General features: G+C 38.9%; 1 protein-coding gene across 1 annotated transcript; it reads right to left on the bottom strand.

Moving 5' to 3' along the window:
• Nucleotides 1-9,468: 9,468 nt before the first annotated feature.
• Nucleotides 9,469-10,710, bottom strand: LOC140796760 (protein RADIALIS-like 3). Its single transcript, XM_073149865.1, has 2 exons — nt 10,359-10,710; nt 9,469-9,607 (listed from the first exon to the last, which is right to left on the bottom strand). The coding sequence occupies exon 1, from the start codon at nt 10,630-10,632 to the stop codon at nt 10,387-10,389; it is 246 nt and encodes an 81-aa protein (XP_073005966.1). The 5' UTR covers nt 10,633-10,710; the 3' UTR covers nt 9,469-9,607; nt 10,359-10,386.
• Between the last annotated feature and the right edge of the window lie 15,831 nt (nt 10,711-26,541).

Raw genomic sequence — 26,541 nt, 5'->3', positions numbered from 1 at the left:
AAAAGCTAAATAATTTTAAATAAGATATATGTATAAACAAGATCTATTTTATAATAAATTTTATAATTCTTACTCTATCTTGATTAATCAGAAATTATATAGTATTTACTTAATTATGCAAAAATAAATAATTAATTAATTAATTAATAAGACTAGTATCTTATTCTACACACAATAGTATATAATAAATTGTTAAAATTTCTTAAAATACATATATTATGAATATCAGTACATAAATCTAATAATTATAATTTATACAACTATATATTAATCTAATAGAAATATAAATACATAATTAAAAAAATATAAGTATTACCTATATTTATGCATAATAGTTTATAACCTAGTTGATCATTAATTATACTAATTATAATTAATAATCATCATGTTGAAGAATATGCATTATTATTAAAATAATTAATGTCTAAATAAGTTATCTACATTAATTAAGAAAGCAATACCTAACTAACTAAATAAACAAAATTAAAATAAAACAAATAAATAAACAATGAAATCAGTGCTCTGCTACAGTGCTGGAAAGAGGAGGAGGAGAAGCTGAGGAAGAAGAAAGATGAAAGAAGAAATAAGAAAAAAGAAGAAAGAAGAAGAAGAAGAGAAGATGAAGAGAAGAGGAAGAGAAGAAAGAGAGAAGGTGAGGGAGGGGTTGCGGCGGCATTGGGGCCCACCGCGCCAGCTGGCTTGGCCGAGTTGGCCAGGTCGACAGCTAGGGGCGTGTGGCATGCAACAATTTTTTTTTCTCTCTTCCTTTTTTTAAATTTAATTGAATCTCGGTTATTACACCCTAACCTTAGTGTTGAAATTAATTTTCTACCTAGGGGCATCACTGTGGGCTACATAGATGTTGATAGAGCTGATCTAACGACCCAATCCACTTGTGTCTCACCTAATTTGGACCAATCTAAGCCCAACTCGGACTCGATTTAGGCCCAGCCTAGCCTGATCCCCGAACTACCCATTAGCAAAATAGGCCAACTCTTTGCCCACATGGAAAGCCCATCCGTTCGGCTCGACCAAGTAATTGCTCAATTTGGGAGATGGAGTTCTTCGGGTCCATCATGGAGGACGCAGCACCTGCGGCTCCGATGGATCGCTGCTTGTCATCGAAGCACACCATGGTGGGCGTCTCACGTTTGGATTCTTCCTTGAAGACCACATTGATACCTTGTTGTCGCGAACACGCCTCGGTCCGAGTACTCGAACATGACCTTGTTTGTGGCTTAGGGAGGAGCTTGATTGGGCTACCCCAAAAGAGTATCTTGATCACCAGGCCGTGCGAAATTAGAGGGGGACCAATGGTATTTCCCATGGATACATAGAATTGATTCGAAGAGAGGAGACGAAGTAGTAGTTGAGATGGATTTATTTTAATCAATTGGGTTGTATAAATAGAGAAGAGGAGGCGTTTGACTTGGACGAGCCAGGGATAAGGTACTATTAGCTAGTGATCTCTCTTTATATGTAGTCTTACACATTTGAGCTCACAACCCAATACTATTATCATTTGATAGTGAATCATAAATGTAATAGTCCTTTACAATTAGATGTTTTGTTTTTTCATCCCAGGATTTATAAATAGTGTTGTGGAATTTAATTTCATCACCTAAAATATTATGAATGTTCATATTGGTTGGCAGGCCTCCATATCTAGTTTGTCATCCTTATTTATAATTTCTTTATCACAATAACAACATATATTTCTATTTGTGGCTTATTAGTTTAACCAACAAATATTTTTACTACATTTATGTTGTCCAAAAGATAGTGAACACATAATGAACCCTTTTAATTAATTTAAAAATTATACAAAAGATGGAAGGATTTATTTTTTCATTTTCTTTTTCGCCATTTTAGAATGGACACACCCAAATTGATTAACAACTACCCACCTATCCATCATTAACATAATTCATCTTTTAGTTGTGAAAAAAAAGTAGAAATACTTTACATCATTCAATCAAGATGTAAAAACTCAATTACTATATCATCTATTACAAAGTATTTCATTCACTTGCAATCTAGAGTCAACAACATACCAATCCTAGAGAAATATCAATGCTTCAATTATATCTTGTCTCAAACATGATCTATACTTATCAATCAATTACCCACTTGTAGTCTAGGAGGTTATCTCAAGAATGCTTAAAGATCTACAATATGATTAGTTGTTAGTGTGTGGTTCTCAAGATGTGATTTTCATCTCTCATTTATTATACGTTGATAATTGTCTATTTGTTTATAATTCTTCCACCACAGAGATTGTGAAATTGATGTAAGTCCTAAAAAATTTTAAGACAGAATATGAGAAGAAATCATTAATGGCTAGTCGAGTATAGTGTTATATACTATTTTCTTAAAACCAATTCATTCTTCATTAGTTGCTCTTGAAATAGTAGATGTAGGTCTCCTAGGATGCAATAAATACTTTGCACACGAACGAAAGCTACTATTTGAGTGTCTTGTCAAACTAGAATAATGCAGTGCTCTCTCTCAAATGTAAAAGTAGAAGACTAAAAAATGTGTGAATGTAATGAACTAAATTAATTTATTTAACTAATGCAGATTGTAGGCATATTTAAAGAATTGAACAACCATGACGAGGGGATGCAAAAAAAAAAATCAGTTGGATTGAAACAAAAGGCATCTAATTACGATGAAAGGATGCATCTCTTCACAATAGGTTACAATTAACTACATCTAAAGGGATGCACCACTTTTAGTCCAACTCAACTTGAGCTAGGCTGAAAATCGTATTAGGCAAAAAAATAATTTTAGACTTGACCCACGGATGCGAGCCGAACTAGGCGGCTCATGCATGTGAATTTTTGCATAAATTCCTTTACCCATAAAATATGTATCTTTTTTGGGGCCTAAAGCCCAAGAGAAATTTGACACTTATGTACCTTATCAATATTTCTCAAATAGTTAATGTGATATTAAACTCACTTATTTTTATTTTCAATTGACATGAAAAGTTACTTTAAAGTTAATTTTCATTCACTTCTCATTATAGATTTGAATTAGTGAATATATAATATTAAAGCATTTTTTGAGCTCTTCTAATTCTACTATTAATATATTATTACTAACGTATGAATCCCACTTAAATTTGGGATTAAAGTTTATATAATATTCATGTTCCAATTATAATATTTCTAACAAATTATTGGAATCTAGAAACACAAGCTAACTATTTAGGGTGGTATGCAACTTGTGGAGGCAAGTAAGGTTATAATATTTCAATCCTACTTAGCATCCTGATATATACAATGTTGGTGATAATATTTCAATCTCAATACTCTAACATATTGGGAAAATTGCCTGTAACTTTCTATAGATGGGGTAACATAGGAATTTTTCCATAGTCAACTAGAGTTAGTAGGCTCACCTAGTGAGTAGGGTGGTCTCGACTTCTTGCGATTTTCAATTTGATAGGAAGCAATACATGTTAAGCATTCTTATGACTAGTTGAATGAGGAAGAGACGATATAGATCTTAATCTTGCGTGCAAAGTATAATTGGGAAGTGGCATGGTCTATTAGCAAATCTAGAGTTTAAGCATATAGAATCAAGGAGTAAAGCGACTCAAGGTGTATATAAAGGCTCAACGGAGACCTAGTGTGTATAGCCAATTCCATTTTGTAAGCTCCCTTGCCAGATTGCTAATTCACTTAAGCTAGGTACTATTAGTACAAATTGTTGGTGAGATGAGTTTCAATGATAGTCCATTTTGGATGTTCTATAAAGATGGAAAGATGACAACCTCTTAAGTATAACATTGACTTATGTAAAAACAACACCATAGACTGACGCCTTTACATCATTAGTCTTCAATTTGGAGAGTACGGTACCATGCTGACCTCGAATCTTTTGTGTATAAGATGTAGAATAGTTTCAAAAATTCTCACCTATTGTATTTTCCTGTGTTACTTTGCTTAGGAAGTGTGACGACTCATTAGGTTGGATAGTTGTCAATATAGATCTATCTCAGGAATTGATGGCTTTTGAGAATTTTTGTTGCTTTCCTCCTTAAAAAAAAAGAAATTTTGGAATGGAAAGTTAAGACAGCATATATGATTTGGTGGCTATGAAAAGAGTGTTGTTCTCTTGTTTATGAGACAAGTACCTTAAATGAGGCAAAGATGGCGGAGCTCATCAAATGACAAGCAAAAGGATTCTCACTGTCATGGTGTCATCATGTGGATATGAATATGGAGACAATATACAATATAGGTGTAACATGTAGCTATTCTTATAGGTTGATGCTACTTCGTACAATACATTAGAGTGGCAGGCGTTGATGTTTGTGCCTTTTCACCTTTTGAGAGCAATTGTGGTAGGAAAAGATGAGTTGTTTCTCAATTCTCACAATAAGCTGAGTTACGAGCACTTTTATTTGGACCTACTACTAAAAGAAAAGGCTTATGGAGTGTCTAAAAATTGAATGAGATGCTAAAGATGTGGTGGATAAAGATGCTTAATGATGATCGACCTTGGGCAAATGAGCTGTCTAATTTTTTATAAGAAGTTTGGTGTATGTTTACTAGTTTTAAAAGTATTTATTTTATGTTATCTTAAGAGATTGCAATACGGAGATAAATGCATTAGCTTAGGAAGGGGTTCACATGGTTTAAATCATGCCTCCTTGGTGCTAGTGTAACATTCTATTCAAATCATAAAAAATAATAATAATATGAGTGTGCATGCGAGGCACGCGCACTGCCTTCTTTTTTCCTGTCCCTCTTCTTTTCCTTCTTTCTTTTTTGTCATTCCTTTCCTCAACCATTTCCTCTCATGCATCTTGACGAGCCAAAGCGCCACTGAAGCATGCTGCTGCTATAGAACGATGGTGAGTCCTTCTTAACCTGTGAAAGTTAATTTAATTATACTTGCATTATTAGCCTTTTCACCTCTTTTTTTCTCATTTGGTCTTGTCGGTCGATTGGCTGGCTAGACACCTTAGGTCGCCGCCGTGCTAGTCCGAGAAGCTTCACCTTGTGAAGCTCTTATGGTTGGGGCCCTTCGTGGGCTCTCCTGGCTTTTGGGAGAGTCCACACCAAGTGGCCTCTTCCCATTGGCTTTTGAGAGTGAATCTGGCCACTATTGGCACCATCTCCTCCCGTTGTCTGATAAAAAATTTTCCTCTTCGCGAGACAAAGCTCTGGTTGTCATCCTTTAGTGCCCTCATCCCTTGGCCATCGGCCTTAGTGTGGGGCTTGATCACTATCGATCGCCCTGGCCAGCTGTGTGCCACCTCGTGTGGATTGTGTGCATCGTGTGGGTGAGTATAGTGCGGTAGGTTTGGAGTGTTGGTGACGGGGACTGCCATTGACCCTCCCTCCATCATGGAGCCCTACTTGTTGAGATGGCTTCTTACTCCATCTCAGATCGGGTCATACTTTGGGTGCCGTCCGGTCAGTGCACCAACCTTAGCTGCCTACAATGGTGCATACTGACAACCATTTCCTGCATGCTGACAGCCACTTCCTTCCTCTTTGTAAGTCTTTTATTGAGTGAGGGGAATGAGGTGGTAGGGTGCAATGTTGTTGAGTTGGGCTAGGTAGCCCAACTTTGGCTTGGTTGGGGTGTAGGCAGCCTAACACAATTGGTGGTTGGGTTATGGGCAGCCCAACCTAAGTGGTAGTTGGGTCGCAAGCAGCCCAACCTAAATTTGTGGTGGGTCGGGTTGTAGGGAGCTCAGCCCAAGTTTGTGAGGATAGCCTAGCCCAAGTGGCTTTATCATTTGGTTTAGGCTTCGGGCCCAAATTTAGTGGGTCAATTTGGTGGTCTTTGGGTTAGTTGTAGCCCAGCCCATTTCTTTGGACCTTGGGCTGACTCAAATTGATTAATTATTTTTCATATGTTTATGTATTTTTAATCTTTATTTAATTATCTATATCAATGGTATGCTCAATTAATTATTTTAGAGGATTGTTTGCTAGTCATAATAATTATTATAAATTAATTTTAATGGATTTAGACTTTGGTTGCTTGCTAGTTGTTTATCTAATTATTGGTTAAATTAATTTTACCAAAATAATCGATGCTCCGAGTGTATTCATATTAATTGCTCCTATAGGAGAATTTATACAAATCAGTATAAGAAAATAGTACAAAGCAAGTTGCCCTATTTAATGAAGCTTATTGATCAAATGTTGTCTATGTGATCGGCTATCAATTGATAATAATGATTAGAACAATATGAAAAACCTCTAGACACAAGTATGTATCTAAATACTAGGCAATGATATCACTCGTTCGCTTAAGTAAAAGCCCAAAAAAATATTAAAAATAAAAGCAGAGATGAATGCCAAGATTTTAACATGGAAAAATCTAAAGGGGAAAAACCACGGATCCAAACTCGGATCAAAACCAATCACTAGAATAGTAGCAGTTACAAGACTGACTCACAAAACAACCCATCGATCCAAACGACTTTGTTCCTCTCGGTCTTGCTCGCTAGAACCCACGATTCACTACTTCTCATAATTGAAGTCCAACCTTAGTAGCCCTCGAGATTGATTTTTCTTCTAGATAGCCCTTAAGACGAAAGATTAAATTTTGTAGATGAGTAGAACCTTTTTAGTTGAAGAGCCGATGTAGCCTCAAAAAGTTTTTTTCAATAATGCTTCTTTAACCACCCTAGAGATAGGGCATCACAATCCTTATATAAGATCTCCAAGATAGAGCCAAATTCAAGTCTTATCCGAACTCACGAAAGTCCAAGATTTTCAAACTTCGTTGGTGCGTTTGAACGCGACCCGGGTGCGTTCGAATGGTCTGACTTGATCTCAGGTGCATTCGAACGGGCCCAAGTGCGTTCGAACGCGACAGCTTGAATTCTTTAGGTTGCATTCAAACGCGTTTGTGAGTTGGTGAACGCACCGTGTTCGAACGCGTTTGTGAACGCAGTGTGAACTCAACAGCTTTTCTCTAATAATCTTGCAATTCTTCAAACCAGAGATTTTCTAGACTTGTATAAAACTCATATACATGTAAAAATACACTTAGAATATTTTGTACACAATTGCCAACAATTAAAAACCTAACACAATAATTTGAGAAAAATTATTTTATCTACGTTTAATGACATGTTAAGCATCGGTACAACTATGCTAGCTCTATCTGATCAATAAATATGAGAATTCTTAGATGGACGTATTGAAGCCTATATTGAACATCAATATGATTATTTAATTAATCGTTATTTGGAATGTTGTGCTTATATTTTTATTACTTCATTATCGAGGTAGATTTCGTACCATGCGAGGATGATACTATGGTATAGTTACAGCCAATTATTTAAGAAGCGATGCGAGGCAAGTGAAACTTCTATAATCTAGAAGTAGTATAGATAATGCAATGACTTACCTTATGGCATCATCACATTTATATTATGCATGTGCATACATTTTCTTACTCTTATTAATATATATCGTGCATGTTAATTTTATTTTGCTATTTAAAGATATTTTACGTATCATTATTTCTACGCATATTTGTTAGGCATAATCATGTGTGATAGCACGTAATACATGATAATAATATGTGTTCCATTATATTTATTGTATTGTATAATAACATGTCCTTGCACATGTGCACGACCACAAAATAGGTGACTTATGTGTCTCGACAGTACTCAACACGTCCCCAATTAGGGTTAAGGGTGAGAGATATTATTATATCTATATATTAGAGTCTATGCTTGATGTCTCAGTTTGTTGATTACAGACAATCAAATAATTATTTCACTGGGCGATGGACGATTATAGATTGACGAGAGTCAAACCCTTTAGGGTATTTAAGTTAGAAAGTGAAGGGTAGGATAAAAATCTAGCGGTAGCGGTACCCAATGACAAAGGTGAGGGCATCCGTGAGTGACGATTCACGATTTTTCACACGATGGTGGGATGATGTGGAGCCAAGGGCTCAAATAATAGTATTGATGTGAAATACTGACTTATGTGATGGGCTTACGACTGAGATTGTTAGTCCTTAGTGGCGGATAATCGATCATATTATTTGTCGAGTAATGGACTGACGAGTTACCGCTAAGATCTACCTTCCCTTGTGGATGTTGTATGGTCCATTGTTTGCATTGTTGTGGCCTACGGATGATTTGCACATAAGAGGAAGCACTATAAAGGAAGATACTTCACTATGATTAGGATGGGTGTTTCATGTTGTGGTTTTATATGAGCATCAAAGAATTCTATATATATAGAAAAAAAAATCAAACATAATTTATAATAATAATACATAGAGAAAAAGAGCAAAAGAATAAGGGAGGCAGATTATAGAGCTTGTTTTCTTGTTTTAAATTGACACTTGATTGGCCTAGATCGATTTGCTAATTTTGCGCCAATATTTTTAAGCCCTCAATTTGGGAAAAAAAAAACTTGAGAGATTAAGTGAGAGAATGAGAATGTGATGAATTTAGAAGGAATCATTCTCTATTTGTAGACATAAGAGTGAAACTAAAGTTACATTATTACCTCTCCAAAGTAGATATTTTGACTATTTAAAAGAGTAAATTTAGTAATTATGCATTGTGTTACATAAATACCTTTACAAATTAGTCATTCTTTTACTACCATAACCCAAAATCCCTTTTTCCTGGAGGAAAGATATTGCCACATCGTCCACCCTATCCACCGTAGAAAGAGGAACTGAACAGGACGACGTAGCATAGGAAGGAAGAGCAAGAATGGTAGAATGAATCAAGATGGTTCGACCAACTTGGGACAAGGTAGCCCTCTTCTGACCATCATCAAGCTTGGCTTTGGCTCTAAAGACCAGGTTATCAATATGCCTCACAAGGGCCTTAGCAAGGCTGATGTTAGCCCCCTAAATACAAGAACGGGTAAGTGCCCTACCACATATTTAACCATGGGGTCACATTTCTACGAGGATCAGGTTGCCTAATCCGATTGGTTGAGCCAACATTTCCTATAAATATATATGTATATTCATTCATCTTTATATTGTATCTGGGGTACAACTACCTCATATAATGTATATATATACTCGTCTATCAATGTGAACAAAAGTATTTCTTCTTGCTAATTTGGCAGGCTAGGAGGCAGAACCTTCATATTGGAATGTCAGATGTGAGTCAATTTGCTCCCTAATAGCAAGCCATATTATACAAACTCGAAGCAACAATATTCTACAAGCTCATATGCTCGTTAGCTTAGCAATCAGATCTTACAAGAATGTAACTTTGGACTGACTCATTGGAGTATTATATTTCCAAAGCTGATGAATAAGATTGCATGGGTCCAAACAAGTTTATTTTATTTAGAAGTAATTTCCATAGAGATTACACACTTGGCAGTCTGCTTAATATTTATTTACACAAGAGCCAATAGCTAGGAAGAACACACACACACACACACACACACACACACACACACACACATATATTATCTAAATATTGGCAAACTCAAACTAAGTTTCTACTAATTTATCTTTCTTAGAGTAGTAGATACACAATCTTGCTTTCTTTGCTCTGCATCTATCTATCAGCACATAGAGAGTTGGATACATAGGACACTCCCCACCCACTATAACTTCAGAGTACATTGGCCTGCAAAAGTTTGAAAGAAAGTTTCATTATTCTATTATTATATGTAAAGATACTGTCCTACTAAGAGTTTGGCCGACGTGGATTATCCTGTAGTGCTAATCCATATGTACGATAAAGCTGACGTGGTTAACTAGGAGGTCCGGCTACTTAGGCAACTCTCCGTGCAATCATATTCCAAGACAGCAGGAAATTCCTGCAATTATGGGTGCAGGCAATCGACTGCAGTGGGGCTCTCCAAAATATAATATAATCATGTATTTTCCTAAATTAACCTTCGTCCCTCTTATAATGCAAACGATCGAGCAAGAAAATTTAATTAATTTATAGACGGTAATCCAATACTAAAATGTATTTATCTGGAAACATTATGAGTATATGAAAGAACATTTTAGATTTGCACCCGTCCGCAGCCAATTATGAGGTGCCATGTAACCGACTGCAGCAAGTTCCTGCACAGATGTTCTATACAATCCGATGCTGACTCAGGTAGTGGCACATGAAGCGGTATATGTGGATCAAATCTCACGTGAGATTGGGGGTTTGAGTTAGTGGCAAGAATATGTTTCTACGGACCAATCAACTTCAAGCCAGCCAGGATACAAAGAAAGAAAAGAAGAAGAAGAAGAAGAAGAAGAAGAAGAAGAAGAAGAAGAAGAAGAAGAAGAACGACCATTTGCTTACTAGTGTTAGGGTGATAAGAGTCATACATAACTTCAACAACAATAGAGAGAGTGAGAGATAATTAAGAAACCTCTTTATCGGCGGCGGCGAACGCCGCCTCAGTTGGCGGCGGAGGAGTTGCCACTAGAGCGATAGAGGCCGCGGCCGGCCGACTCGATGTGGTTGAGGTCCTGGATGAGCTCCTGGTAGTGCTGCTTGACCTCCTCCACCGACTTCCCACCGATGGCGCGTGCCACATTCTGCCACCGGTCCGGCGTGTCCTTGTCGTAGACCGCCAGGGCCCTCTCGAACAGCTTGTTCTGCCTCTCCGTCCACGAGCTTCGCGACACGGATCCCGACGCCATTTCTTAGGACTGCAGGTTAATGGAGGAGTAGCGGAGGGTTGCAGGTTATGAGTAGCTGATATTTGGGTTGTGGCGGAGACATGCAATGGGGTGGCTCCTTATAAGCAGGAGAAGGGTGGGTGGGGGTCAAGATGGTGATTGCTAGCAGTACTGGGGCAAGTTGGCTATTAATATTGGCCAAATCTGGGGTATAAAACTATAATAAGATATTATTCGCTTGCATGAGAAAGTGAGAGCAGACAGGAGAAGGAAATAACCTGAGCCAGCTTATTCATGCAATAAAAATTAATTTGGGCCCCATTTTATGTACTGATTCCTTCTTTATTTTCTGCTTAAATTAGTATTAATTTTGGTGTTGGACTAAACGTCGGATGTGATTCTCATCGATATGAAGAGATATTTCTTAATCCGCAACATTCCAAATGATCGACTCGACGATTTCTCTTGAATTCGAGCGACTGTTGTTTATTTTACAATTTTCTATTCTTGAAGAGAAGTGAATTGTTCTATCCGATCGACCTTTTGATGAAACTATCTATAAACTGTAACGAGATCTAGCTGCAGCCTTTCTAGTTTTTATAAGATATGATGACGTAGATGGTAAAACTAAAGTCCTATAAAAGAAATGCTAGGTGGACATTCTATCCTGCAATCAACATCATATGGAGTCATTCATTCCCATTCTCTTTCCTTTTTCATTTTGTAAACTTGATGAGGCCCTCTTTAACAAGCGCAAAAGGATGCTCCCTCTGTTTCTTATAATACAAAATGGAGGGCAACATAGATAAGTATTCGGTGTTGGCGCACATCTCATGGTCATGATCGCACCTGCTCTAATCTACCAGGCTCCTCGTGTATATCCTCTTTTGAGAACGATCGTGACCATCAAATTCCCTTGGTTTAACTTGGAAGATTGTGTAAACTGGCTTGACAAACTAATGATTAAGTTCAATAGAGTTGTCCCATGCATGCGCTATTCATGTTCAATCATGATTTAGTCGTTGGATCATGTGATAAATATTATCTTGAAGTAATTCCAATATTGATCAGTAAGCAACCATTGTCAATGAAAGGTAAGCTATTATTTCTAACAACAACTCTTTACCAAGAAGAGAACTGGAGAAAAACATGTATAATCCATAATATTAGTGGTGGAAGTGAGGATTTGATGGTTGAAAGGGATGGTTTGGAGGTAGGGACAATGTTGCACATTGTAAACATGTTGACTAAATGGCTACAGTTAGTAGATGGAAAGGAGTAAGGTGGATGAAAGCAGAACAGAATAACTTGATTTATATATTATCTCACTAAAATTGCTAAATTCGTTGAATGAATGTGGAGAAAGTTAAATAGTTGTTAATAATGCTTGTGGACAATTGGACGCAAAGTTATTCTGTAGCTCAATGTTGGAAACTTCTTTTCGGCTTATATAAACTCAAGACAATCTTATTTGCATCTTTACAAGTTACACGCAAAGATTATCCACATATACAACAAAGATGTGTAATATATGGATAGGTTTATGTGTAATTATCAAGTTCCGGAGGGGTTATTGTGCCAATAAGAATTTTTTGCATAAAAACAAAGAGAAGGGTGATTTTTACTAAATATACCTTTGCCACTTGAATGTCTCATTATATACTGATGAGATATTGTAGGATTAATAGACGATGAAGAAAGTGAAGTTAAAGATGAAGAAAAAGACGAGGAACATGGCAACACATTGTGTGGAGCTTGTGTCAATACATAAAATAATTTTTGGATATGTTATGATGTCTATGAGTGATGGTTCAACGTAAAGTATGCCCATATTACACATGCAAAATTAGTTTAAAGTGGTTATTTAGTTTGACAGGCTATGATAATTTATTGATGCATGATCTCTCACTATTATTATAACACCTAGAAATAAAAATAAATAAATAAAAGAGGTCTGCCGATGCACAGCACGTGCTACCCTTCCTTACATGCTTGTCTAAGGATCTTATCCTCTGTTGACCGCAAACCTGATAGCCTCCTCCACATGTCACCGGTGGCATGAGTGTAGGGTGGCTAGCCTCAGGTAGTTAGCCCGCCCTTTTCTTTCCCTTGTCTAATTCCCTATTTCCCAATTAGAAACTTCCATTGGGTTTGCACCTCCCTTAATTTTTATTTTGTCATGCCATAGTGAGAGCCAACGCCACTCTGCTCCTTCAGCCGCCAGTGACTTCATGACCCTCCTCTCGGTGAGATTTCCCTTCCATTTCCCCCTTTATTCTGGTTGTAGCCTTGGCATGGGTGTGCTGTAATCATCCGTCACTAGTGAGTATGTGACAGCTTTCCCATTGGTTGGCAGTGACTAGAACGACGACCCTTGAGGTCAATAAGTGTCCCTAGGTAATGGACTACAACATGTACCCCTCCCCCACCTTCGACGAGGCTCGATTGGCCTCAATGGTGGGTGCCCTACTCAGCGCCTGTTGGAATCGTGGCCATTGACAAGTCATGCCACCCTACCACACAACTTCCTTAACATCTGCTGCCCCTACTCGACACCTCATCGTGGCATTTAACCCTTCCCCATTGTCAAGGCCATCTTAGCCTCTACCACCTCATTTCTTTCCCCATAGACTATCGTGGCGTGATTATTATGCCCTCGGCGAACCATGGTCATCTTCCTTGGTGGACCCTCAGTCGTTGTTCCTTGGTTGGTGGGCGATAAGGGATCGATGGCGTCATTCCCCTCTCAACGTGGGTGAGAGCAGTGAGAGGGAGGAGAGAATTCTTATCTCCTCCTCATGGGTGTGGGGTTAGGTGGGCTCGAGCCACTTGGGTTGGGATTGTTGGGTGGCGGTGTTGGGCTTGGTTGGCCTAAGCCCATTTGGGTTGTGGGCTAGCTAGCTTGAGCCTAGTGAGGGGAGGGGTTGTTGGCTGGCTAGCCCAAGCCCTTGTTGCCCAGCTTGAGCCTTGGCCTAAGCCTTTCTTGGGCTACTTTAGATCATTAGGGATGATTTTAATTTTTTTGAATGCTGAATGTGTTATTAACCCTGCATCTTTGTCACAGACCTTCTTGAGACTATTGTAAACCCTAGAGTCAACCTATTTCAGATTAAGTCCTTTTCTTGCTATTTTCTTAATATGCATGTGCTAGGCTATACTTGAGAATAGTTGCATATTTGATTGCCCAAACATTATAGTTACACATGCTGATTTAACCTAGTTGTTGATATGATTACTTTTACCACGTTTGCTATGCATATCCATTAGCATGCTTTTTTTTATGATAATACATATTACTCTATGATGATGATGTTTCCTCTATGCTTATTTTTGATGCATATCATGTTACTAGCACACATATAGTACTACGAATAGGTGACCTCTATGTCTTGACAATATCCAACACCTCTCTAGCTAGGATAATAAGCGGGATTATATTATATTATTATATATTAGGGTCCACACTTAAGGTCTCAGTCTATAAATATTAGTACAATCAGGCGTGCTATTTGCTGAGTGGATGATTATATTATCGATTAACAAGAGTCAAACATTTTAGTATATTTAAGTTAAGAGATTAAAGGCCGAGGTGATATATATATAGCAATACTCGATGATGCAAGTTGAGGGTGTCCTTGAGCAGTGGCTCAAGAATTTTGCATAAGCGATGTGATAATGTTAAGTCGAGGGCTCGGGTGGGTAGCATTGAGGCGTGATATCGACTCATGGTGATGGGCTTACGGCTGAGATTCTTCATCTACGAATGCAAATAATCAGCAAACTATTTGCCAAATAATGGGTAGACAATTCTACTACTAGACTCTACCATTCTTTAGGGGAAAATATATTGGACAAGTATGGGTGATAGCTTGTGGGCCCAGTGCCAAATATGGTGAGTAGTTTCAATGGGGGTGAATAGAGTTATCATGAATCGGATCGGACCATGCTAACCAACACATTTATGTGAATGACTTATTTTCTATTATAATGGTTAGCTATCTAAATATTCCTAAGCTTTCCATGTTAAGTGTACTTGGGTCCTTATTATTCTGCAAGAGATAATGCAACTTTCTAAGTGTTAGGGTAATCTATATTTGACATATATTATATATTAACTGTTAATGTGATGGGAGCCCGTAATAGCTTCACTTAGTAGGGCATTAGGCCTAACTTTCTTATCATGTATATTTTGTAAAGAACTCTATATTTTTTCTTTATTGTATCTTTCTTTTGATATGTATTCTTATATTTGAGAACTCTACCTATATCACTATATTATGGATGAATTTGTTGTGGCTTGTGAGCCTCTCTTTTATTTCTAATATTCTAGTATTTTCTAGTATTGATTGTATATTGCTAGCTTTCCTAGCATCCATGTGAACCTCACCTATGAGGCATGTGGCGGGTTGGGAAGGTTTCAACATATAATTAGAGCTTGGTTACCAAACTTTAGCAAGTCTATCTATTGCTATATATTCTGATGTAGGATGCCAATCATGATAATATTAATAAGGCACCAACTTCTAGATGAATAAGTTAGGATGTTGTCTTTCACTATCTAGGATGCTGCCCCATCATCATCGAGCCACTATTTTGGAGGGAGCATTGACTCTTGTGGGAAATCCCAATACAGACGTGCTAGCGATCGACATAGAGACTTTTGCATGTCTATTCTAGTGACAAGAGCAACTCAATAAGGAGGTTCTCCATGTCCCCATGACCTTATCATGCACTAATGAGGCACCTAGCCATCCCATTAGCAATGGAGCAATGATACTTCTAAACCAGTTCATACAGCTGAACCCTCCCTTATTCAATGGTGTCGTTGTACCTTTCGAACCCAACAGATAGTTAACTAACAACATAAAGATCTTAGATACCCTTGAGTGTCTTGAGCGCCATCTTTTCGCCTTTTCCTCCTTACTTTGAGGTGATTGAGTAGTGGTGACAGGCAACACTGAGGTTGATCTGAATGACACTTGAATGTGAGACGATTATTTGGACCATATTGACAAAAGACTTCAATATCAAAAGTATTTTCCTAAGATTATGAGGAGCAAGTTGTAGACTGATTTCTCTGAGCTAAAGTAGGGAGACATGACTGTGGAACAATATGAGACAACCTTCGATGCCATTTCTTATTTCGTCGCATACTTGGTCCCAAATGATGAGATTAGAGCATAGCACTTTTATTAGGGTTTGAGACTCAACATTAAGAACTGATCGGCTATTTTGAGCCCACTATGTCATGATCATGGAATGAGCATTACTCATAAAGGTAGGTATTTTGGAGTAGAGGGCACTAAGTCATGATAATGTGAGATTTGGTCATCAACAAGGCCGCAGTAGAGTTGCACGTCATTCTGGTGTGAGCTCGGGGTGGGTGGCCCCTTGTTTTAGTCGAGGCTAGCTATTCATCCCTACTCAAGCAACACTACTTTCAGATCAGCCCCTGTCAGCTCTAGTCTCATAGTTCAAGAGACCTTAGTCTAGGGGGGCAATCAGGAGCCTCTCAAGGTGACTGCTAGGTCCTGAGGCATACCCAGACCTTTTGAGAACTAGAATGCTACAATTGTAATTAGGATGGCCATATGGCACGGGACTGCCCTCAAGTGTATTATCTAACTACTATTACTAGTGTGGCCTGAGTCATCTTCATAATCACTGCCCAATGTTCTTTGCTACTCTTGCCCTATCCTTAGCTTTCTCAGTGCCTGGAGCTTCTTGTGTTCTTTCTCTCAAGAGCTGTGGTCAGGGATCAGCTAGATTAGATAGTAGTCGAATGTTTGCGATAACTAAGGATGATGCCTTGGCCTCCAATAAGGTAGTGATATGTATTATGACCTTATTTTCTCGGGCGCTAAAGTTTTACTTGATTCGGGGGCACACACTTTGATATTTCCTTTTTATTATTTCTCATGTTAACCGTCCTATTGAGTTCCTTGATGAGCCCCTCTTGATATCTATGCTTTTAGAGGATGCATATGAGGTTATCTTTCATTCTTGCATTATTGGATTCAATGAGTGGGCTAGTGGATCTCCTACCTTTAGAGATGCACAACTTTAATGTTAAATCCGAGGAATAGATTGACTAGCGTCATATCATGATAGCATTGATTGTCTCCAGAAGGAGGTGGTATTATAGTTAGTGATGGAACAAAATGTCAAATTTGCAAGATGCATCTATGCTTCTTGTCTCGTATCTCTTCCACTTTTCATACCTGATAGCTGGTGTAAGAAAATTTCTTTGGCCTCGTTGCAAACATATTAGTTGTACCAAAGATGCCCTCTACCTTGGCCAATGTTGTTGTCTGTGAGTTCCTTGATGTTTCCCATATGGCATCAATAGGCTACCCTGATCAAGGAGTCGAGTTTGTCATTATCTTAATCCCTAGGGTGAGACTTGTTTTGAAGGCACCCTATTAGATGGCACCCATATGACATTGATGGGCTACCTCCTTGCACTTATGCATCAACTACCAGGAGTTGAATCAAGTGACTATGAAGAACATGTATCCTTTATAATATATCAATGACATTTTTGGTAGCTTCGCAGAGCCTGAGTGTTCTTTAAAATTGATCTAAGAATGGGCTATCATCAAATTGAATCAAAGAGGAGGATGTGCCAAAACAATGTTCCAATCTATCATGAATTCATAATCACTTTTGGATTGACCAATCTGCCGTCTATTTTCATAGACCTAATGAGTAGGGTTTCTTACTCTTGCTTCAACTATTTTGTGGTGGTGTTTATTAATGATATTTTGGTTTATACTTCTAGTGAGCATGTGCATGAGCAATATCTTTGGTTGGTCTTGTAGACATTGAGAGAATAATGTCTTTTTGCCAAATTGTTTAAGGATTTTAAAAATAGGAGGTGGTTTTTCTAGGCCATATTGTCTCGAGAGATGGCTTTTGTGGACCAATCAAAGATCACAGTAGTTATGGAGTGGAAGAGGACAACTAATTTTGTAGAGGTCCGGAGTTTCCATGCTTTAGCGCTTTATTATTGACAATTTGTTTAAGGATTTAAAAAATTTCCCATCCCTCTTTCCGAGCTTACTTGTAAGAACTAGCAGTTTGAGTAGGACCAAGAGTGCGAAGAGAGCTTCTAGGAGTTGAAGCATTAGTTGATTACTGCCCCAATTCTCATAGTGCCTAAGAGTGAAGCTTGGTTTCAAGTATAATATGATGCATCGATCCGCGGTCCGGGATGTGTGTTGATGCAAGACAAATTGGTGGTGGCATATGCTTCGCGACAACTAAGGAACTATGAGAGCTACCTCACTCACGACTTAGAGATGGCTATTGTCATTTGTGTTCTCAAGATTTGGCAATACCATCTCTATGGGGAGAAATGTAAAATTTGTTCAAATCATAAGAGCCACAAGTATTTATTCATCCACAAAGACCCAAATCGTCATCATCGTCGGTAGTTAGAGCTGGTAAACAAACAACTGTGATTGCATCATTAACTATCACACATGGAAAGCTAATATCATGGCCGATGCGTTGAGTAGAAAATTCATTGGCAACCTAGCCTATCCAATCACTGCTTGTAGTGGCTCGACACTTTGATACTAGCTCAGAGGGGACGAAGTAGACTAGTCGCCTAGTTGACTGCCAAAAATGTACCTCTCTAGATAGGATCAAGGCAGCATAGTGTAGCGACCTTGCTTTTCTCCAGATCATCCAACATATATAGAGTGCAAGAAGACAGATTTTAGTTTGGACTCTTCCATGGCATTGAGAAATGGAGAAAGATTATGTGTGTGCTTGAGGTCGAGGGGCTATGGGAGGAAATCTTAGTAGAAGTTCATTAGTCCGCTTACACTCTACAACCAGGTGAGACCAAAATGTACCATGACTTGCAAAGAAATTTTCAATGGTTGAGTTTAAAGAAGAATATTGCAAAGTTTGTTGCTCATTGTCTAACCTAAGTGGAAGTGGGAGCACATTACGATGCACTTTGTTATTGGCTTGCCCAAGACCAAATGGAGTAAGGATTCTAACCAATTCAGCACACTTTATGCCAGTCAGCGTCATGAAGTCAATTAGCAGCTTGCACTCCAATTCGGAGACGTGATCTTTGCCCACTATTGAGTTCTAATTTCCATTATCTCCGATCGAGATTCGAAACTTTTCTCTCAATTTTGACATCATTTGCACGAGTCATTTGGAACTAGGTTGTAGCACAATAGATCATATCACCTTTATATAAAAAGGTAGTCAGAGTGCACCATTTAGGCCTTAGAGGATATGCTTCGAGCTAATATGGTGGATTTTGGATTAGGTTGAGATCAACACTAATAATGGGCTATCATTCTAGTATTAGCATTCTCCATACGAGGCCCTATGTGAATGCAAGTGTATGTTGATTAGATGAGATGAGATGGAAGAGAGAAAGATGGAGAACGTTGTATTGCTTAGGAGTGCCTTTGGACTACCTAAAGTCAATAGAGGAGTAATGTAAATCGTTGTCGTCGTGATCTCAAGTTCTAAATTAGGGACAAAGTCTTTCTTAGGGCGTCTTCTTAGAATGGAGTTTTTCATTTTTGAAAGAAGGACAAATTGAGTCCTCGCTACACCAGTGGTGTACTAGATTGCGTTAGGCCAGTGGTGTACTAGATTGCTCTACCACCTGCCCTGGCGCAAATCCATGATATGTTCCATATTTTTGTGTTGAAGAAATATGTGTATAACCCTTCTCATGTGCTTTATTATGAACCTATCCACTTGAAGAAGGATTTGATTTGTGAGGACCAATCGATGTAGATTCTTGATAGGAGATGAAGACTCTAAGAGCCATAACCATACTCTTACTCAAGGTGCTTTGATAGAACCAAGTAGTGTAGGAATCCTCATGAGAGCTCAAGGAAGAGATGAGGGCATTGTACCCTTTCCTATTTGATCTAGCTGGTGAGTAAGTAAATTTTGAGTCAAAATTTTATTTATGGTTGATAGAGTTGTAACACCCAAAATAATAAATAAATAAAAGAGGCCTGCACATGGAGAGCATGTGCTGTCTCTTACTTTCTACTCCTCACTTAGAAAATAGAGGATCTTATCCTCTATTAGGGGCAAAGGGCCATCACCCACCCATTTCTTTCCCTATCTTGTTTTCTTTTCCCCTTCTTATTTCCCTTTTCCCTATCATATACTTCCATAGAGTTCCCCCCACCTCCCTTAACCTCTATTGCCATGTCATGGCTGGAGCTATCGCCACTCCCTTAACCTCTATTGCCATGCCATGTCATGACTCTACAACCCCCCTCTCCTCTTGATGATATTACCTTTTGTTTTCCCCTTATTCTAGTGCTAGCCTCGACATGGGTGAGTTGTGGCCGCCTATCATAGTGAGTATATAAGGGCTTTTTCATCGGTTGACGATGACTGTACTGATAACCCTCAAGTTTGGTGAGCGTTCCTAGGAGATGAACTATGGCATGGAATCCTCCCTAACCTCTAATAAGGCTCGATTGGCCCCAAGGGTTAGTGCCCTTTGGACCGCCTAAGATCCTGCCATGGCCCTAGGCGAGCCGTGGTAACCCATGATAGAATTTTCTTGACCTTCATCACCCCGTCTCAACACCTCTTTGTGGCATTTAATCCTTCCCCAATGTTGTGGCTAGCTCTTCCTTTGCCACATCTATCATTTCCTCATTCGGCTATCGTGGCATGGTCACTGTGCCACCATCAAGCTATGGTCATTGTGCTTGGCAAATCAGTGTCTCCATGCCCTTGTCGAACCATAGTCACCTTCTTTGGTGACCCCTCGACTGTTGCTTGTTGGTTGGCTGATGACAAAAGAGTTACCGATGTAGTTTCCCTCCTAACGTAGGTGAGAGCAGTGAGAAGGAGGGGTAAATCTTTTTCCCCTCCTCGTGGTTGTGGGGTTGGGTGAGCTTGAGCTACCTGGGATGGCCTAGGCCTATTTGGGTCGTGGGCTGGCTAACATAAGCCTAGTGAGGGGAGGGGCTCTACGCTAGGTTGGCCCAAGTCCTTGAAGATAGGGGTGGCAAATTTTGACCCAACATGATAACACGTCTCTTAATCGGATTTGGGTTTAGTTTAATCGGGTTTGAGTCATAAATGGTGTCGTGTTCAGGTTAATAAGCTGACCGTTTAACCTGTTTAAGTAAACGGGTCAGGTCAGATCGGGTCAACCCAAAAATTTGCCAACCCTTACTATATAAACTAAACACGAAACCTAACCCTACCTCTCACACAATCTCTCACTCTCACTGCCTCACCCTCACCCTCACATCGAGTCATCACGCCTCCACTAGTCTTCCTCACATCGGTTGCCCTCATTTCCCCATGCCACTGCCCTTATGTCCCTATGCCGCACTCTCATCTCTCTTACTACCCTCATCTCCCCCACGCCGCCACCCAAATCTCGCCTCCCGCTCTCATCTCCATACGCCACTGCTATTAGCTTGCCTACCACATTCATCTTCCCACGTCACCGCTCTCAGCTTGCCTGCTGCCCTCATCTCCCCACGCTGTAGCTCTCAGCTTACCTGCCGCCCTCATCTCCCCATGTCATCGCCCTCAACTCGCCTTTTGCCCTCATCTCCCCATGCAACCACATTCAGCTTGCCTGTCACCCTCATCTCCACGCTACTGCCCTCAGCTCGCCTGCTGTCCTCATCTACCCATGACACTGCCCTTAGCTCGCCTACCGCCCTCATCTCCCCACAATGCAGCACTCATCTCGCCTGCCACCCTCATCTCCCCATGCCACTGCCCTCAAGTCGCCTACTGCCCTCATCTCCCCATGCTGTCACTCTCAGTTTGCCTGTCGAGCATCATCTCTCCACGTCGATATCTCGAAAACCCTCTTCAGCTCACCTGTTCCCTTATCTTCCTCATGAGTAAATTGAAAACCCTCTTCTTCACTCCCCCTATCGAAACCCTCCACCTCACGCCGCTGCTTGCCGAGCCCTCACCGCTGTAGCTACATAACATATATCTCTATTTATAAGAATTGATTACTTAATTAGATATTAATTGTGCTTACTTGTCACTTGTTATACCTATTGTGGTGGGCTGATTACTTGATTAGATGTTAATTGTGCTTACTTATTACTTGATTAGATGTTAATTGTGCTTACTTGATTAAACGGATTATACTGTCGTGTTAATGTGTCGGGTTAACCCACACGACCTATTTCTTAAATGGGTTATCGTGTCATGTGAACGTGTCGGATTAACACGACCCGTTTATCAAATGGGTTAGACGAGTTGTGTCATATTACCCGCTTAATAATCGGGTCATGTTCGTATCTACTAAATGCAACACATTTATTAATAGGATCATGTTCGTGTTAGGGTGAAGTTGACCCAACTCGAATCCGACCTGACCCGAACCCGCTTAACCCGACCCGATTGCCCACCCTAGTTGTAGGCCAAATTGAGTTATGGCCTATGCCCTTCTTGGGCTATTTTAGCCCATTGGGGACGACTGTAGTCTTTCTTTTGTTTTATTGAATGATGAATGTGTTATTAACCCCACATCTTTTTCAATCTTCCTCGGACCATTGTAAACCTTGGAGCAAATCTACTTAAGATTCAGTTCTTTTCAGCACCAAAAAATTGAGAGTTTCTAGGCAAGTGGACTATCTTTCTTTACTTTTTTTGGTTGATATGCATGTGCTAGGCTATATTTGATAATAGTTACATATGAAATACTAGCCTGTGCATTATAGTTACACATGTCGATTTAACATAATGGTTGATATGATTGTTTTTACCATAATTTTTATGCATGTCCAATAGCAGGCTTTTGTATGATTGCACATACTACTCCATGATGATGATGTTTCTATTGTGTTTATTTGTGCTGCATAATACTATGCCACTACCATATGTGTACTACCATGAAAGAGGTGACATTTATGTCTAGACAGTTCGTGACACATCCCTAGCTAAGGTAAAAAGTGATAAATTATGTTATATTATTACATAGTAGGGTTCACTTTTAAGGTTTTAGTTTATAGATCCTAGATAATCAAGCATGTTATTCACCTAGCAACGAAAGATTATATTATTGATTGATGAGATTCAAATATTTTTGAATATTTAATTTGGCGATCAAAAGATAGGACGACGTAGACTTAGCATACCCCGATGATATAAGGTGCGGACATATATGAGCGGCATGCTATGATTTTTGCGTAGGCAGTGCTATGACGTTGATCCAAGGGCTTGGATGAGTAGCATCATGTAGTAGAAGGGCAAATTTGGAAGATAAAAAAGAAAAAAGTTTGAATTGCACGGAAAAACCAAAACATGCTTAAGTGACAAAAATAAAAAGTAAGTACATTTTTTATGCAAATCACCGTAAAGGAAACCCTTTCCAAATAGTTGATATAGGATATTAGGTCCACAATTAAGGAAAAATAATTTTTCATAGAACAAGGTACTAATGAGTAAAGACTTTTTCTCGCTAGAAAGGATACTAATTACTTTTTAGCTGATTACAGTTTAACACAAACATATGACACAGTCGGAGTTTATAAAAATAAAGAGAGATTGATTCGTTTCTCTTATTGCAACATAAATGATCAATTTTTTTTAAAAGAAGAGTCCGAATATAGACCGAGTTGCATTTAGAATTTTGGGTACAACTGGGGATCAAAAGGGAATCCTGACTACACATTACAAACTCTTTGCTCAAGAGCCAATCTCGCAAAGTTGTGGGCCTCCAAGTTGCAACATAAATGATCAATTTGAATATGCCAGAGAAAGTCATGTTGAGATAAGTGGAAAGACTGCCCCAGTTAAAGTTCTTTTTTGCTTCCTTCTTTTAATTTCTTTTGGCACGTATTGCTCAGTTAAAGTTATTCTCCATTAGGTGTTGTATAAATTCCCTATCCCTTAAGATAAGTGCTGTTGACCTAAAGGAGCATAACCTTTAAATTAATATATATAGATGAGCAAGTAGTAAGATTTCTTATCAAGAAACTTGAAAGTTAAAATTGAAGGTCTTATTTTTAATCCATGTGGGCATTGAGTTTTCTCTTCTCAGTTATGTGAAGTGTAAAGAATTCCAAGAGTGGACAACTTGCAGCCTCAGAAAGATACCCATGCAACCATACCACTTCACAGAGTGGAGATTATTTCACTGGATACTACTTCCATACATATTAGCTTCTATCAAAAATCAAATGCAGATAATTCGATCATTATTACTACCTCTAATACCTGGATTTGGCATGCCAGATCTCCTGAGCCTTGCAGTGCCGATCATATAGCTAAAGGCTTGCAGCATCTTTGAACTGGATTCAGAATATAGAGTAGTGGCACATCCATTGTAGCAGATTGCAAGGACAAAAAATAGTACACACATCAGTGTAGAATCTTGGAACAGACCTTTATGGAATGAGACATCAGCTTGATTCTGAAAGGTTGGCCAGCTTCTAAAGTATCAAGATTCTCTCAGCAAGTTGGTTTCCTGGTAATGGACTCCTACAAAGTGTTTCAAACTTTAGTCAATTCCAAACTGCAAAAGATCCATGACAGCAGCTCCAGTGAATTAAAGTTGCCGGGCGATCTGCAGCAGCTAGAACAAATAATTTGGGATGCAAATAAATTAATCGTCATCCCGTCATAAAGCCAGTTGTTGACAGGTAGAATAACCTACCTTCCTGGTTCAAGTTTAAGCTCATGCAGTATACTATATATATTCTCATCAGCATAGTGTTCAAAAGCAGCAGCTAATAAAAAAAATAAATGAGTGCATCATAAGACGTGTAGTTTAAATAACATGGCATGCTAAGATTTGAGAAGACTGCAGGGCCACTTAGTTGCAATTATGAATTTCATATTTCATCTAGGGCAGTCTTATCCCTGTCACCTGAGATACTGCTCTCATAATTCAGACCAACCTAATGAGGCTAGTCTTCTGCATTACACCCAGTGGTGCCCTCTACTGATATTTTCCTATTCCTATTACGGTAAAAATATAGCTACTAAATAACCAAGTGCATGACTCTAAACAATGCTCTCCCTTTCTTGAGGCTTCAATAGGAGTGGACGTTTAATCGGAAAAAGGCTTATATTTTAACTGTGATAAGAAGTTTGTTCCCAAATAGTAAAGGAAAATAATTGTTTGTCCTCGTAGCAGAATCGGACTTCGATGACGCAACAGATGGGGAGACCATCGAAGCCACCGTAGAAGATGTAACTTGCAAGGCTTATCCAGGTGTGTGATATTGCTGACCGTATGGATTGCAAAATCTTTTGACGGAAGGCTAGTGTCTTAAAAGTGGGAGCATACATAAGTTTGTAAGTAAATCGATCGTCCAGAAACTTCAAGGTAAAATAGAGTCTGCTACCTCATTTTTCATATTGGTGGATGACAGAAACATGCTAGAGTGCACGAAGATATGTCGTGTTGTGAAGGTCCAAATGCAGAGCTGCTGCTTCCTAGTTGATATATATCCTTTGAGATTATAAGGCTCTGATATTGTTTTGGGAGTGCAATGACTGTCATGTTTGGGACCAATCACCTTTGATTATGGAATTTTTGCAATACAATTTGAAACAATAGGGAAGAAGTACCAGCTGCAAGGGGATGTTAGCGTGGGTCTTCAAAGGGAGTGTGAACTCAATGCATCAGATGATGAGTCATCTAGCGGCAGCATTCCTAATAATAAACAAAGATGACTCTAATGGAGTCACCAACAACCACATGAAACCTATTAGAAAAGTATAGCTAATAGATAAAACTGTTCGAAGAATTCCAGCTGATATTATCAAATCCAACGAGTCTTCCATCATCAAGGACCCATGATCATCATATCACAATCACACTTGACCAAAGTCAACAAATGTGCGATCACATGATTACCCTCACTATTAGAAGGTGGAGATCAAGCTGATCATCATGGAGATGCTAACAGAGGTATCAGAGGGGTCATGTTCTTCACTAAATTGGACCTTAAATCAAGCTATCTTCATATTAGGGTGGCTTTCCATGATGTATCGAAGATGGCAATTCGGATACATGACAGGCATTATGAGTTCTTGACAATGCCATTTGGTCTAGCAAATGCATCAGCCACTTTTTAAGTGTTGATGAACAATACATTCAGGCTGACGCTCCGAAAATCCATTTTTGTACTTTTGATGATAGTCTGACATATAGTAGGACTTGGGAAGAGCACAACTTGCACTTATGATTGATTTTTTACTCTGTAAGAATATGTATTATTTGTAAATAAGAAGAAATGTTCATTTGGTCACACAGAATGAGGTACCTAGCTCATATTATTTCATCTAAAGGGGTAAAGGCTAACTCAAGCAAGGTTGTGTGCATCTTGAATTGGACGACGCCATATATGTTCGTAAGCTTTAAGGAATTCTTAGGCTGACTGATTACCACTGCAAGTTCGTACCACACTATGATAAGATAATAGATCATTTGAAAAAAATTATTATGGAAGGATGAGTTTAGATGGTCAACCGAGGCTGCAGAGGCGTTTGAGATGTTGAAGAAGGCAATGACTACGATAATTATTTTGGCTCTTTCAAATTTTGAGCAATCATTCTAGTTGAAGCAGATGCTTCGAGCAAAGGAATTATGGTAGTATTGATGCTAGGAAGGCAGCCAATTGCATACTACAATCATAAATTACCCGTGCATACTACAATCATAAATTACCCGTGCATACTACAATCATAAATTACCCGTGCATACTACAATCATAAATTACCCGAGTGTGGGAGGGCACACACCATGTATGAGAAGGAACTAACAATTGTTGTTCATGCTATAGAGAAGGTGATGCTATTATTTGATGGGCCAATGGTTTATCGTGTGGACGAATTACCATAGTCTCAAACATCTTCTGAAGCAAAAGGTATTAATAAGGATCATCAATATTGGATCGTTAAATTGTTGAGTTATGATTTTTTAGATCA

This window comes from Typha latifolia, chromosome 1 (assembly GCF_019914945.1).
Source record: "Typha latifolia isolate L0001 chromosome 1, TyphaL0001v2, whole genome shotgun sequence".
Taxonomy (NCBI): Eukaryota; Viridiplantae; Streptophyta; class Magnoliopsida; order Poales; family Typhaceae; genus Typha; species Typha latifolia.
Note: the sequence above shows the minus strand (reverse complement) of the source record. Positions and strands in the feature narration are given on the sequence as shown.

Coding starts and splice junctions, on each gene's coding strand:
- LOC140796760 (XM_073149865.1), bottom strand. CDS start 10,632: ATGGCGTCGGGATCCGTGTCGCGAAGCTCGTGGACGGAGAGGCAGAAC.